Genomic DNA, 16,159 nt, shown 5'->3' on the forward strand with positions numbered 1-16,159 from the left:
ATCATTTTAATATAATTAACACACACATTGTTTACTTTATAATTTCTACAAATTAATCAAAGTGTCCTTAAAGTAAAAATGTATGTCTATATTAATTCAAAAGTAATGGTCATTATGTATTGAAGATGTTCTTACTCTCTCTTTCATGAAATGCACATTTAATTCATGGCATTTGTATCATCTGTTGGTGAACGTCACAACAGGCATTATTCAGGACACCAAAGCACGCGGGTGCTGTGAAGGACCCCCAGCGTATATAAACCATGACCGGACATTTGTCCAGCCTCTCGTTCGCGGCTCTCTACGCAGCTCAAAGTGGGCAAAGCGTCGAGATTATTCACGATTTACTATACCTCGAAATAAAAGGTAAATACGGTGCATGATTATCTTCCTAAAGTGCTATGTATTAGGTTATGAAGGAACTTTAGGTGAAATGGTTACGAACAGCAGCCCCGACTTCTTCCATGCTGAGCACATGGCACAGAAGCCTAATGGAGGGGGGAAAAAAACCTGTCTGCTAACGTTACTTGTGATCTGTGTTTTCTCAATAGGTCAAATAATGAGGCTTCTCGTCGAGTTTACTACTGTGAAGACCAAGTTTGAAGATGGGTGAATAAAGTGAGTGGTTATTAGCATTAGGCTATAGGGGTTTAGAACTTAAACAGCAAGCCAACGTCAGTTTCAGAAAACTACACCGTTTTCGCTGGATGCACATTTGAATGTATTACTATGGTAACGTTAGTTATAGGACACGGTACATTTATCAGAATTAAAGAAAATGTGGCTTATATTCTGAAACTACATGCATGATAATATGAAAATGCAAGCTTTTAATCCCAAGTATTTGTTGGATCTTAAAACGAGTTAAAACGTCGTTGTGCATAATTAGGCCACTTGAGCGGATTTCCTCGTGGCATGTAGACACTCTGGTGTTAGCTGGAGTTGCAGCCCCCTCTGCAGGGCTTCAGCCAATACTTCAGAAATGGAGACTGACTACAAATGCCCCCAGTGCAGTCCTAACACAAAATGTGACTTAATTTATCTCCGGACTGCATAAATGCAGTTCAAATAGTTTTTAAAATGCATGTGACATTATAGAATTTAAATTTCTCCTTTTATTTAAACTCTCCCAATAACTAGGGAATATGGATCGGTTTTATTGTAGTCATTTTTGAGACTACTTAACCCGCGTGTAATGGAAATTACCCACTGCTGTTTCAGGATCACCCTGGCTGAATGGTTGCAGCTGCCTCATCAGAGCACTGATGGAACATGACTTCCAGCCTCTGGATACTACAGTAGTCCTGTGTGATGGTGAGTGTTGATGGGATGCCACAATTGTATGCTATGAAAACCAACATGCTACTATGATGATTCATTAGACTAGAGTCTCTGATTAACCATGAAGCTCTTTCACAGTGCACTGAGCATGTATCCTGTCAATATAATACAAACTGCAAACATTGGAACTGGTTCTAATACTGTTCTCTCTGTATTTTAGACCAGCTGGACTATGGAGACTGCTCTCTGGGTAAGTCTAGGATCTGAAGTCGCTGTTCTGTTTGGTTTTTATGTGGAATGATGATTTCTTAGACTAGAGTCTCTGACAAAAGCATGAAGATGTTTCACAGTGCACTGACCACATAACCCACACCAGTGGTACGGTGTGTTAACCCATTTACTGTCAATCATGTTGACCTTATATTACAGCTGGCATGCCTCATAGCTTTTCCCGTCAATATTTTTGCCACATCACATTCAAATCAATTGGCGACACCAGAAACGTGCTTTAGTTAATGATTACGTGCTTGTAGAAGCTGCATTATCATGGCAGTGATACAAATGTATGGATGAATATGTGCTTTATCACCTCCATTGGATTTTGACTAATGACAGACATTAAGTTTTAAAGTGCTATTATTATGCTCATTTTCAGGTTCATAATTGTATTTAGGAGTTATATCAGAATAGGTTTGTGGTTTAATTTTCAAAAACGCCATATTTTTGTTGTACTGCACATTGCTGCAGCTGCTCTTTTCACACTGTTAAGCTCTCCGTATTCAGTATGACCATACTAAACATTCATAGGGACTGTTTCTTTGTAAGCCAGCTGTTAAACGACTAACAAAGGTTGAAGTGATTGCAGTAAAGGGGCTAAACATCCAAACCTGTGGGCCCTGAACTTTGTGTTGCTGTGTGGTGGTATTAATGTGAATTTCTCCGGTAGTTCTTCCACACTGACGAGTTGGCGTGACAGTTCTACAGCTGTAAAACTTCCTGGAAGGGATGGGATTCAGTTTTCATGAGGTGGGTCATAATGCAGCCTATTAACTCTTAATCAAGACTATACACATGGGGCTTGGACTTTATCCTGTAGCTTTTGTGTCTGAGTTTGGTCAATGATGATTCAGTTATTTGGTTCTACTGATCTTAACTGAAGTCTACTCGCAGCGCACTGAGACACTCAGACTGATCAAGCTTCTGTTTAAGAATTTGTGGAAGCCAGACACTGGTGATGACTGATGTTTCTATCTTCTCAGGTATGACTTTCAGCCCAAGCTGGATGGGTAACCCTACTCCTAGGGCCAGAAGCCACAAATCTCCCAACGGTTGGCCTGTGCCACATCATATTCCACCAGGAAGACCAATTGTATCAGATGGTGATAATGAAACTTATTACACAGCTGCATTTTTAGACTTATCTTACTCCTCTCTACCAGACACACCAGTTAAATCAAAGATTCATATGATTTTGTACACAATTCAGCAGCTAAATATCTCTGAACAGTCTTTTCTGTTCACGGCTGATATCGACAGCATGTACACAAATATTGATATCATAAAAGGCATCCAAGCCATAAGAAACATTTTTCAAAAATATCCAGATAGTAGGAGGCCAGATAAAGAACTGTTGCAGTTACTTTGAATTTGCTGAGAAATATTTCCAAATTAAAGGGACCGTAATGGGTAAAAAGTTTGCCCCAGCATATGCTAATATCTTTATGGCTCAGTGGGAAACTCCATCTTAGACATGCTACAAAAAGCCTGCCTAATATTTTAGATATTTAAATGATATCTGGGGTGTTTGGACCCATTCTAGAGAGGAGTTCAATCATTTTTTTTTGAACTCATAACTGTCAGAATAAGTCAATCACACTTAAATCTATGGTGAGCAATAATTCTTTCCTGGATACCACTACATTCAAACATACTGATTCAGCAGACTCGCAGGTTACATATTAAGATTTTTAAAGAAACTGATAACCATGCTTTGCTTTATAAAAACAATTAAGCCATCTAGGGGTCATTCCTACTCAAAGTTGTTTTGTACAAAGCTTTTCTTAACTGGCATTTACATGCAAGTGCATTTAGAGACATTTCAAATAAATGGTTGACAACACAATGACTCAAGGCTTTTTTCCTTTTCTTTCTTTTTTTCTCAGTGATGGTGCAGGGTTTAAAGTTGAATGATTGTGTTCTGGTCTTGCATAATTTGAAACTGGTTGTATTTTCCTACGTCAATGTAACGCTCCCTCAAAGGCTCCTGCAGCACTCTAGAATTTTATAAATAATATAGAAAATAATATGTAATTCACTATTAAATGAGACCAACTTAATTAAAACAGCTTTCATGTTCTTGGCATGAGTCTCTTTTGGTTTGTACCTTAGACTGATTGTATTCAGCTGTGAGGAAGTGTACATTTTGTGATACTGGGCTTGAAACTGAATTTAGCACTTGGTTAAAGCCAGTTGCAACAATGTATTTGAGGCTTACTGCTTATGCCAGAAGGCAATTAACTGAATGTTGGCGGTATGGGTGCTGGAGTCTCATGCATACTGAAGGGTCTCTGGTAATTGTCCTAAAAGTCTTACATTTCACTTGGTGAAACCCTGTGGCAGGTTGATTGCCATGAAATGAACTACAAGAAGCTATATAGTGCTGTGGGCCATACAATGTGCTATGCTTTAGCTGTCAGAAGTGAAGTCATGATTTTAATATACATGTCGTCAAATACAATAAATTGCTGTAGCAGAAAGCCGTCATTGCATCCTTGTCCTGTTGATGCTGCTTGACATCAAACTGTCTGATGTACATAAGAGACCTTTATACATAATATTTTACTTTGTAAGAGTACTTTTTACTGATAATAGTATTTTGGTAAAGCAGTGCGTGCATGTGCTACATATGTTGGTAACTGTAGCATTATATGGCTGCAATGTAGCCACCTGCATGTTTTCTAAACGCTGCCAGCTGGCCCCCATCTCCATACGGATCTTCCACAGATCACTGGAGCTGTGTCAAGTCCCCTCCTGCAAACGCTCCACTATCATCCCAGTCCCCAAAACATCCATCACATGTTCCAATGACTACAGGCATGACCTGTATTCAGGCGTCTGTAGTCATGAACTCCTTCCAGGTTAGTGGATGATACAGTCAACATGGCACTGCTCCGCAAGGATCCTGTTTGTGGATTTCAGTTCTGTGTTCAACGCCATCGTAGGAGCAGCTGGGTAGCTCAACTGGTAGTGTGTGTGCCCCATATGGGTCCCTTTGCTGCATGGCATTCCCCCTCTCCCCTTTCATGCCTAAAACTGTCCTGTCAAATAAAGGCCAAAAATAAAAAATAATCTTAAAAACACCATCATCAGAGATCCCCGCTCCAAACTCGGCCAAATTAGTGTCCTGGGGAAATCTCATCCAGTACCTAGACCATCAGTACTGGCGCCTCAGGGATGTGTGCCCTCTCCACTGCTCTTCTCCCTCTACAATCTGCACCTCAGGAGAACCCCTGAAATCTGCAGATGACACACCAGTCACTGGCCTCGACGGAGACATGTCTGCATACCGACAGGAGGTTGAACAGCTGGCCATCTGCTGTGGTCAGAGCAACCTGGAGCCGACAGGAACAGACTGCAACGGACAGGACTACCGAGAAAATCATTGGTGCCAACCTGCCCTCCATCTAGGACTTGTACTCCTCCAGAGAGAGGAAACAGACAGGAAGCATCACTGCAGACCATCCCGCCCTGGTTTGATCTTCTCCCCTGTGGTAGGCCCAAGAGAAGCCTGTTCACCAAAACAAGCAGACACAGGAACCGTTTGTTGCCACAGTCTGTCACTGTGATCAAACTGAACACCAGTCCATAGTGTCAGGATCAAGCCCTGTGCAATATCCCTGGAACACCAAGCTTCCACCTTTCAGTCAATTATAGATTCATTGATAGAGTTAAACACCATTTAAACGTGCATAAATATGTATAAATGTCAAATATACATTGTCACATCCACCTACATGTATGCAACCAGTTATCTTAATAATTATTTATTCCAGTACCATTTGCACTTTGGCATTGCTCTGTTGTCTTACTGTTAGTCCTCATAGAGCTGTCTGTTCACATGTGTGTATGTAAACATATACACTTTTTTTCTATACAGACATATCTGTACATAGTATCACAATGTTTGTTTACCTTGTTCAGCTTTGTTGTCCTTGTTTTTAGGTATGAGAGAGCAACAAAAAGCCCGAGTCAAATTCCCTGTTTGTGTTCACACCTACTTGGCCATTAAAGGCGATTCTGATTCTAAACCATATTACACTTGGGGTATTCTCTTTGTGTGTAACATCTTTTGTGTGGACAGGACAAATACTAGTACAATACGGTCTTCTAATACATCCATAGTACAGGAGCATTAGTATGAACTGCACAGCCAACCATTGTTTTATTTTGAAGGTTGAAACCGGACCGGTAGTCCGTCGTCTTTGTTCTCGTAATTAGCTAGGTAAAAACGTTCCATCGACCTGGTGGGCGGACCTTCCCCTCGGCTTTTGCTGGTTAGCTGTGCCGTTAGTGGTACTCGTCGTCAGTTAGCTAGCTAGCTTGGTTGGAAGCTGATTTATCCAACCGCAAAAGATAACACGTTTGTGTGTTTACAACTTGGTTTCCAGAAGTTGAGGAACTTGGTCTGTGTGTCGACTTTTTTGATGCTAACAAGGCGGGCTAGCTTACGGTCTGACAGACAAACTCAAGCTAACGTCGCTGAAGGTGAGCATTTATCTGTTATAACATTGTCTAACGCTAACTTGCCGTACTTAAGAGACACCGACAACCCGAAAACTGTTTTCCTGAACTTTGTCAGTAACGTTAGACGTTAGCAAAGTGCTAACCAATCTCACTTTCCAGTACAAACCTGTAACTTAACGTTAGCTAGCTAAGTCAAGTGTCGGACCAGTGTAACATTAGCTAACGTTAACTTGCATTGATGTTGACGTGGAAGTTGAAGGAAGATTTGGCTAATGTTTTAACTAACTGTAAATGTCTTTTCTTTTCTTTGCAGGTGTAGCCAATGTAATCAGTTTCGGGAGACTGAAAAGGTTAAACAAGTTTGTCAAGCAATGACGTACGTTACGTTGATTGTCCTACAGCTGAAGCCTGGGTCCACTAAACCTATTCACTTGTAACTAACGTTAGCCGGTGCTAACTTGCTTATTGAGCATATTTGAAGGTAACGCTGAGTGCCGAAAGCAACCTTGGCAGCTCCAAAGGTTGCCAGGTTAAACCAAGGACATGTAGACGAGAAGCCTGACTTGTAAATGCTGTCATTGCATTAAGAGCATTGTAAGTAATTTAAGGAGGGGTCAGCCCAACTGCTGAAACGCACCCACAGGTGTGTCTATGGCCTGAGGACGACATTCTGCCGAGGCCTGAATCCTTGTCAACAAGTATTGCAACTTTCCAACTTAGCTGGCAGCACATGCATGCTTCTCCAATAAGTTTACAGAGCTTCCTGGCCAACTTGAGCGAGAGGAACTGATTGTCTGCGATTTGAATTCCACTTCAACAGAGAAAGCATGACAGCTGTGGTAGGCAAAGCATGGGGGTGGCTGCGCTCATGGGGTGGCACTGGTGTGTCAGAGAATACCACCATGGTGACAGCCAAGGGCCAGATACATGACTTCAGCAAGCAGGGCCCCAGGGGTTGGACCTCTTGGATCTGGGGAGGGTTGAGACAAAGTGACCAAAGCAGTCCAGTGGAGGAGTACTGGGAGGCACAGGAGAAGCTTCAGCCCATGGAAATGAATGTCCAGGAGACAGGGGCAAATTCACAGCAAGTTACTAGGTGGTGGAACAAATATCTCCACACTTCTTACCTTCCGTGGCCAAGGAAAACAGAAGCAAGCGGACTGAGACGCAGGAAACGGGATGGTCAGAGTGTAGATCCGTGGGACTGTGATGTTGATGGGGACTTTTCTGACTACGGGACGCCTCCGCCGTCTCCTACACCTCCTTCCTTTCAACTGACATCCCCTTTTCGACTCTTTGCGCACAGTTTGAAGGTAGAAATCTTGCCGGAGCACTACGAGATCTCTTTCAACTTTCTCCGCCACTTGTTTGATCTATTTGTGGTGGGCTTCCTGTGGACTGTGTCCCCCCCTGCCAAGCTGATCCTGGAGGTGTTGGGGGTCCAGGGAGCGCTGAGGCTGTGGCTCCATGGTATGGCCATGTTCTTTGTCTCCACAGTTGGGATGGCAGGATTGCTATGGCTGATCCAGGAGTATCTCCCTCAGTTTGCGTTGATTTATGGCATCATCCAGGCACTGGTGATCTCGGTCAGCGTTCGCCAGAGTGTGTTGCTCGGCGTAGAGGTAGAAAAAGAAAAAAAGGATGACGAGGTCATGGAGACCGAGGAACCCAAAGAAAAGCTTGTGTCTGTTAAGGACAAGGTGAAGACAAGTTAAGTTTAAGGTAAGCCCCTTCATTGGTCTGATGGGATGTTTAGGTTACATTTTACCACCTGCTCAAAGTTTGTTTTTGTTTTTTTCCCCTCTCTCTGGCAGTTTGTCTTGGTGTTTTTGGTCTTATGACTGCATAAGTTAAATTGAAAAACTCCCACACTAAAAACCTAAAAGTATTTACATCACAATAAAACAGTGCTAAACAACAGTATAGGTGAAAACACAGACAGCTGAAGCTACAGCACTGTCACTGCAGGTAGTTTAGCTAGGTCAGTCAATAGTTAATACCTGTTTTTTTTATCAGCAGATATACACTACCGGTCAAAAGTTTGGGGTCACTTAGAAATTTCCATTCCACTATATTATAGACAGAATACCAGCTGAGATCAGTTGCATTGTTTTTTTTTCAATCAGGACAGCAGTTTTTATGATTATATTATGTGCTTACATAATTGCAAAAGGGTTCTCGACTGTTGTAGAAAGAAGTGGCTGATCTTTAATGCAATATCTACATTCCCCTTTATCAGCAACCGTTCATCCGATGTTCCAAAGGCACATTCTGTTTACTAATCTGATATCATTTTAAAAGGCTAACTGGGAAAACATTGGAGAACCATTTTGCAATTATGTAAGCACATAATGTAATCTGAAAACTGCTGCCCTGGTTAAAAAAACAATGCAACTAATCTCAGCTGGTATTCTGTGTATAATGGAGTGGAATGGACATTTCTAAGTGATCCTAAACTTTTGACCGGTAGTGTACCTTTATCAAATTTTTTAAAACCCAAATAATATTAGAATCAGCCTCAAAATGCAGTATCAGTTGGGCTGTAACACTAACTAGTTACTTTGCACTTCATAATAGAATTAAAAATAATAAAAATTGCTCCACCTCGACTAACTACAGCAGAAAATACTACTTCCACATACACTGAGTTCAGTAAAAACCCTACTGGGGCAGAACAAGTACTAACTTCTGAAAATAACTGTACTTATGTAAGATTTGGAATGCAGGACTTTACTAGTGTTTTTTTATATCGTGGTATTGCTCTTTTTTTCTTTAGAAGTGTAAGGGAAGTGTAGATGTGAACTGAGTGGTTAGCGGTGTTTGATAAGGCTCATTTTGGCCACAAGTTGTGTTCTGTTGATGATTTGATATGCTAGGTATTTGTCCTCAGCCTATGTACAGCACATACTGCCAGCTCTTTAGTCCGACTATTCTCCTGTATTTTCCTCTTTATTGAAGAGCTTGTCAACTTCATGTGGAACATTGTTAGTGAAGGCATTCCCAAAGGAATGTGTCTCTCTTAGTCAACTTTGGTCTTAAGGGAGAGTTGCCATTGTGGTAAGATCAGAATGATGGCAGACTGTTACATGGAGATTCTTTTTTTTTGCGTGGAAGGTGAGGCTGCTCCTTAATGTTGTTGTTGCTGTATGTTTAAATTCAATTTAGCACATTAATTAAAGGCTGGGCTTAACTGATGACACACCAACACACACACACACACACACACACACACACACACACACACACACACACACCATAGAAAAAGAAGTGTGAGATTCTGAGTGGTGTGAAACCAGACACAGATAATTCAGTTTATCTGCCAGAGGCCTCCGATCTCCCACTGCTTCAGTTTTCATAATTATCTGTTCTCTTCACAGATAAATGTTAGTGTTTATTATGTCGAAACAAGCATCAGCCAGACATCAGAGATGATGGGATACATTTAGTTGAAATGAGTACGATAACATCCTGTTATATCCTGTGTACCAATGTACAGTTCCTTCCATTACATTTTTTACTCTTATTAAAGTAAAGTTCTGCTTCACAGTTATTATAACTGGGTCTCGTTGTCTTATCATTTCTGTCAGTTATGATAAGGTTGTTCTCAGCGAACTGTGACCCGCTACAATGTAATCTGGCAGGTCATAAAAGCGTGAGCAGCCTGAGGATCAGACAGGTTGGGAACAAACCGACTGTTTGTTTCCATCATCTGAGTGAGCACAGCTGGATGTGGCTAATACAGGTCCCTCAACAGGACCACTGCACACAGCTGGAGTCCAGTCAGTCAAAGTGGAAGCAGGAAGTCCTTACAATACACAGTTTGGCTAACCATGGATCCTTCACCTTTTGTTTTCTCTTCCAGTTAGGTTTGATTAAAACCTTATATTTACTGACATTGACGCCCACATATGACGTCCAGGCTCTGTTAAAACTTTGATTTATAATTGCCAATGCGACCCCACATCCCAGAGATGCAGATTCACACTGAAGTAATATTATCAGCTGACCTCTGTGTTTGGAGAAATATGGTTGGTAATTGGTTACATGTTGCTGTACTGTTTTCCAGATCAGCTGTTTTTTAAGAGAGCTGTGTTGTTTCCACAGACGGTGAGAAGTTGCTGCCCATCCAGGAGTCGTCCAACATCAGTCCAGCTGTGTCAGACCACCTCCAGCGGGGCTGCAACCTCCGTGTTCTGCACAGTCATTACAAAACTCCTGTCACTTTATGTTCAACACTATTGATCTGCATTTATAGACGTCTGTCCTAACTTGGCCTTTTAAAGTTGTCACCAGAATGTTGACAGTGATAGCAGTACAAAGTTTAGTATCACAAAGTACACTACTACTCTAATGGTGGTCAGTAATGTTAGAGGCCATCGATGTTCAAGAAACACACCCAGTATTCAGGGAATACTCTGTTGCGTTTCATTGTGTCAGCGTTTCGTTTCTTGTCCTGTGGGACTATTTTTCTCATGATTCACCACAAGGCAGTCACCCGGTTTGGGACCAGGTGACTGCCTTTGGTGCATTCTGGGTGAGAAGAAATGAACAACCAGATACACCGCCTAAATGATCACAAACTTTAGGCATCACCACGAGAAGGTAAGGAATGCAAAGGGATACAAACCACTGCATTAACAAGAAACTGGTTAGGTGAAACATTGTAGGGGGTCGAGAGAAGCAGAGTTTCAGCACGGGAGTCTTCACATGGGAGGATTTAGCAAAGGCACAGACGCTGAGAAGAGAAGCCACAGTGCGCCAGAAATATCCCAGTGCCCCTGAACGTCAGGACACTGACTGTAAAGCAGCAAACAGGAAACTGCTCCCACACAGACGGGCTGCTGCTGACGTTCAGGCTGTTCAGACTGTAGTCACTCATTTCATTCTGAAGGCCACATTAGGGGAATTTGGAATCGCATGGTTCCAGTCGATTGGGGTTCAGCTGTGGCCACCATTTTTGTCCCTTAAGGCACAGTCATATTTCACGCTCCCCATCAAATATTCATCCCATCTTTTAATTTAATTCAGCTGAAGCTGGAAACGCAGGCACATTCAGGCGTGCGTTTCCTGTTTCAGTGCCATCTCTCGCTGTCTACAATACACTCGCTCTGTATTTGGAAATGGAGAAGTGCTGTGTCATCACCTAGTGTAGTACAATAATAAACTACAAACTGCAATATTGCTTTGTTTACAGTCTGTAATCAAGCTGCTTAATATTTTTGTATACTCGCATCCCATCTGTGACGTCGCATCCCTTTCCAGAGCAGAGTGCAGAACAGAAGGCTGATGTGAACGGACCTTTTTAATGGAGCAAATCCCAATGTGGTCAATGGTGGGAAGCCTGAGAGGTTGTTAGTACTAACCTGTCAATAAGCGCACACACACAACAGAATATAGTGCATTAAAGCCATACTATCTCCCTCACTCAGCATTGACCTCCAACTTTGTTTCTTCAAAATAAAATGTGTATTTTGAGACCGAAGACTAGTTGAATGGAATGCAATGGTTAAGTCTACGGCAGGGGTCTTAAACGTTTTATAAGCCGAGGACCCCTTATCTGGACTTAAACGGATCAGGGACCCCCTACTACATATATTGTATAAAATTAAGTTGCATATAGGCCTACAATAACGTGGGACAGCATAAGTATACATACCTTTTTAGTGCTTAGAATACTATTATTAAAATAATTGTTGGCATGATTTTATAAATCATGTTTTAATGTTAACATAGATGTGGCACACTTAACTGTATCTGTGGATGGCTGCCTTACCTATAGGCCAATAAGCCCATAGGTACAGTAGTCAATGTTTTAGTAGGCTGCTTTATATTTGCTAATATGTGCAGTAACTTGTTGAAGATCTCTGTTACAGGGTTTTCTTTTTTTTTTTTTTTTGGAACAACAGCATCTAAAGGCCGTTGAGAGGTTTCAGTGCTCAGCTGTGATGGTTGCTGCTTGTTCTAGACTAAAGAAATAGAACAATAATTTCTGCTGGTGAATCTGTTTTGTATTTATGTATGTTCACATATTGAAGTGAAAAAGGCCTTTCCTGAAACCTCCTCACATACAGAATAAGTCACTGTCATTGTTTCTTGTCTTGTTGTATCTGTGTAGGGGTTTTCAGTAACCCATAATACCAGCAGCACATGTGAATGTGTCCTTTGTACACACTAGTTTCTTGGCCATCATATTGCTCAGTTCAAACGTCTCTTCTCCACAACTGTGTTTTTATGGGCTTTTACTTCCTTGTCATGCTTTAGATTTTTAAAGGTACAACAATGAAAAGACCAAACATAGAATTTGGTTTTCGTGCACAAAAGCATGTTTTGCACTCCTGTTGCATTGAAGCACATTTGACTTGCATTAGACATTCTCTATAGCATGTGCTGCTCATCCATTTATTCCACACATGCATACGTTTGCTTACTTGTATCAGCCTGTGAGATGTGGACGCTGGCGGCTGACAATCGTTCAATCTTGTTGAAATTAAGTTGTTTATTTGTGTGTACATGATGTATGACAAAATTAGAATAAAAATGTTCTCATTAAACGCAACTGGCAAGTACTGCCAAAAAACCCTGAGTATACTCCTGAGCACACACTGCCAGAGTGACATGGAATGTTAAATGTTCTCATTATAATTTTCAAATTGGCAGATAATGTAAACGTGAAAATGAAATTGCAAACTTTAGAATTTTGGGCTGAAACAATCGATTAGTCAGTCGCCAGAAAATGTATCTGCAGCTATTTAGATAATCGATGGCATGTTTAAGTCAATTTTCTTTTTTCAAGCCAAACATTTCCCATTTCCAGCTTCTCAGCTGCATTATTATTATCATCACAGCAGGCAAGAGAAGTCATTTGAAGATGGACCTTTAGGAAATTGTGATGGCCATTCCTCTATTTTGATCCTTTTATAGACAAAACAATAATAAAAATAATCATTCGCTGCAGCCCTTTATTAATTTGAACTATGTTTTGACTGATATTGTTACTAAATAAAAAAATGTAAACAGCCTTTTTGTGTTTAATATAATAAGTTAAAATCAGGTAATAAAGTCAGATTTTCAAGTTTTATTTTACATTGTCTGCCAATTTGTTAAAAAAAAGTCCATTTCATCATTGTTGGGGCCATGTTATGCTAAGGAATGTACTGCAAATGATTGGATCTGTAGTTTTTATTTTCATTTTGGCAGTATTTCCAAACAATACAATTGGATTTTGAAATTAAAATTTTAATGTTTTGGTGTACACAAATGGAAAATGAAATTTGACCAAACGTCTACTAACAATTTGTGTTCCAAGAAGGCGGCGCAGTATCTCCAACTCTTTGCCTTTTATTCATTGTTTGCTTATGTGAGAGTTTTATTGCAGTGATAATAACGCTTGTAAGGAAAGCTATTTTTATATGAGCAGCCTACCCACACACCTAACAAGTGCTGGATCACTGTAGCTGTGCAGAGACTCTGTCCTGCTTCCCTAAATAAGCAGGACGAAGCTCACATGGTGTCATTTGAACTCTGCTGTGAACCCTGACTGTACACCTGAAGCCAACACTACACTGAGGGGAAAATAAAGATTCTCTTTTATTAGATTGTCTGCCTGGTTTTGATTACCTACACATGTATTTGAAATCCTACATTAAATGAAACAAATGCAATGATGGCGTATTGGTTAAGCTGGGATGATCTTTTCAGTAGAACCAACCATAGCAGAGCATCAAATGTTCCCAGCCAGAGAAGAGTCCTAACAGCAACACACCACTGCAAACTGCAGCCAGCTACTGTTCAAAGCAAGGGCGTAGGTTAGGTTTCAGCATTGGGGGGGGGGGGGGGACACACACATTTATAACCGGGGGCATCAAACACTTTCGTGCATTCTGGTGAACATTTATGCAACAATGTGTGCCTTTTCTGGTGTCTTTTTTTGATGAGGGTTAGGGTTATGGTAGTCTCGCTTTGCCAGACCTTCCTCTACAGTGCTATGGAGGAGGGTCTGACTAGTCCACACAGCATTCTGGGATGGGAGAAAAACGTGCTCTGGCAATGCTAAGTGCCGGACGGAGCAACGGTGCCTCAGCAAAACAGCCTCGGGAAGGAACTTGTTTTGGTGGAACGTGTACGTTCAAAAGTTCAAAAGAAAGAGGAAGGTGACGGGACATCCGGGCAAAAAGCGTGTGATCTGCCGGAATTTCTGGTGGCAACGGAGCAATCCCTGAAGTGGAACGTTGTGGACATAGACTGGGGTTAGGGTCACAGACTGATGGCAGCATTAATGTAAAGCCCAATAGTTTCTGTGATAACAGAATAATGGACGGAACCGCCAGATTTTGGAGTTTAAAAAGACTTACGTCAGTGCTAAAATGAAAAATTGAAATTTGAAAATATGACTGTCGAAGTTTCCAACCAACTGTAACTGTAATTCAAAAAAACATCTCAAAAATAATTCCCAGAGACTTAACAGGCTTACAATACACCCTGATGGGGAACCCTGATGTGGCGGTGATCCAGCATTGGATCGGACCGAGGGAGAGTACCATGTCATTTTTTAGCATTTATGCTATACTACATCTTTTTAAATGTCTTTAGGTAAGAAGAAAAGCAAAATGTTTCCTTTAGACCACAGCGGGGACTGCAAAAGTGTGCATTGCGCAAGTGGTGTCATACTCCTGCGTAATATATATATAAAAAAACACACAGTTTGATCCCAGTTGAAAACTTTAATTCACGTTACATCTGCTCTCATTATGCCTAATAATATATACAGAAAGGTGCAATACCAGTACAAGAACAATGTCCATTTGTAACAATGCCGGTGTGTATAGACAGAACAGACAGTGAGGGGGTAACCATGGTGAGCTGTGATTCAGTTCCATATGTACAGCCTGAACGCTGCATCCTCAGCCAAGTCATCGTGCACAGCACAGCAGGAAAAGCACAAACAGCCAACGTCTTTAAATCAAGTTCATAGTCATAATGTAGATTTAATTTGTTACGCCCGACATGAAGCTGAATTTAATGGGAACCTATGGGTGTTAAGTGAAATGAACTTGTCTTATACCACTCATTGACATCCTGTGCAAAGACATAACTCCAAAACACTTCTTCGGATGCCAAAATGTCATCATTTCTACGATTGTCCCGTGGATTCAATAGATTCATCTGAAATCAATCAAGCAAATGAAAACCAGCAGAGGATTTAACAAATTTAAAATACCTACACCCTTCTGAGCTTTCCTTAAATCTAATGCTGTCAGAAAATGAAATAAACACAGAGTGATTACAGCAAACTGAGCGTTACAGCTCTGCAGAAACAATCAAAGCTCTGGTGAGGAGGCGAGAGCTAAACTTTGACAGGACTAGCCAGGCCCAGTTCTTCATGTGGAGCTGAACTAATCCAGGGTCACATGTCAGCCAGACATTCAGTTCTTCCAACACAGGTGAACTTTGAAGAATATATCCATCAGGATATATTCTTCAAAGTTCCCTCATAACAGCAAACTTCATTTCGAAATAAGAGTCCTAAGTGGATTCAGCACAGATATTAACAGCTGGCGTGGTGATAGGTTGAGTAATGTCCCTCACCTTCACACAGACTCTGACCATAGTCAGAAACATACTGGATTCTCGAGGACAATAGTGGTATTGATATTAGAGAGTTAAAACATAAATGACATCAGCCAGTATACCGGCTAGTATCGGCTGAAATATCCGCCTGTCTCTCATTCTAACTGTGAAATGAAAGTTAACCCTGAGACTGCCAGAGCCTGTAATAAAGAACAATCTGTAATTTCACTAATCTGATTGAGAGATAAAGAAGCCCGTCACCGCGGTGTACTTTTGGACCCAGTGCTGTCTTTTGATGCTCAGGGGACTGAAGTAGTGCAGTCCTGCTTTGTCCAACTGAGACAGCTAACCAAGATTGGCTCATTTCGTCCCTCTGCATATGTAGAAAAGCTCCTCCATGCTTTATCTCCTCCAGACTATTGCCACACACTTTAATCTGGTATCAGCAGGCCAACATCAAAAGACTGCAGTGGATACAGCCAGGCTTTTAACTCCACATCCCAGCCACCCTTCTACTGGTTACCTATGTGTTTTAGAATCAATTTATAGCTTTGTTTTCAAATGCTCA

At 41.2% G+C, this 16,159-nt stretch overlaps 1 protein-coding gene, 2 long non-coding RNA genes and 1 other non-coding gene across 4 annotated transcripts; 3 read left to right on the forward strand and 1 right to left on the reverse strand.

Annotated features, from left to right (window-relative positions):
* Positions 1-109: 109 nt before the first annotated feature.
* Positions 110-3,406, forward strand: LOC116035638. The gene is made up of 6 exons (XR_004101419.2): positions 110-366; positions 552-618; positions 1,222-1,314; positions 1,502-1,531; positions 2,228-2,307; positions 2,541-3,406. It is a non-coding gene; the product is annotated as an uncharacterized LOC116035638 (long non-coding RNA).
* LOC116035949 lies at positions 1,575-1,642 on the forward strand. Its single transcript, XR_004101500.1, has one exon. It is a non-coding gene; the product is annotated as a small nucleolar RNA SNORD52 (small nucleolar RNA).
* Positions 3,407-5,751: 2,345 nt separating the features above from the next.
* On the forward strand, positions 5,752-11,501 carry c16h6orf47 (chromosome 16 C6orf47 homolog). The gene is made up of 3 exons (XM_031278830.2): positions 5,752-6,045; positions 6,338-7,746; positions 10,129-11,501. The coding sequence occupies exon 2, from the start codon at positions 6,852-6,854 to the stop codon at positions 7,737-7,739; it is 888 nt and encodes a 295-aa protein (XP_031134690.1). The 5' UTR covers positions 5,752-6,045; positions 6,338-6,851; the 3' UTR covers positions 7,740-7,746; positions 10,129-11,501.
* Positions 11,502-12,147: 646 nt separating this feature from the next.
* On the reverse strand, positions 12,148-12,447 carry LOC116035639. Its single transcript, XR_004101420.2, has 2 exons — positions 12,268-12,447; positions 12,148-12,237 (listed from the first exon to the last, which is right to left on the reverse strand). It is a non-coding gene; the product is annotated as an uncharacterized LOC116035639 (long non-coding RNA).
* Between the last annotated feature and the right edge of the window lie 3,712 nt (positions 12,448-16,159).

This window comes from Sander lucioperca, chromosome 16 (assembly GCF_008315115.2).
Source record: "Sander lucioperca isolate FBNREF2018 chromosome 16, SLUC_FBN_1.2, whole genome shotgun sequence".
NCBI classification, from domain to species: Eukaryota; Metazoa; Chordata; class Actinopteri; order Perciformes; family Percidae; genus Sander; species Sander lucioperca.

Coding starts and splice junctions, on each gene's coding strand:
- c16h6orf47 (XM_031278830.2), top strand. CDS start 6,852: ATGACAGCTGTGGTAGGCAAAGCATGGGGGTGGCTGCGCTCATGGGGT.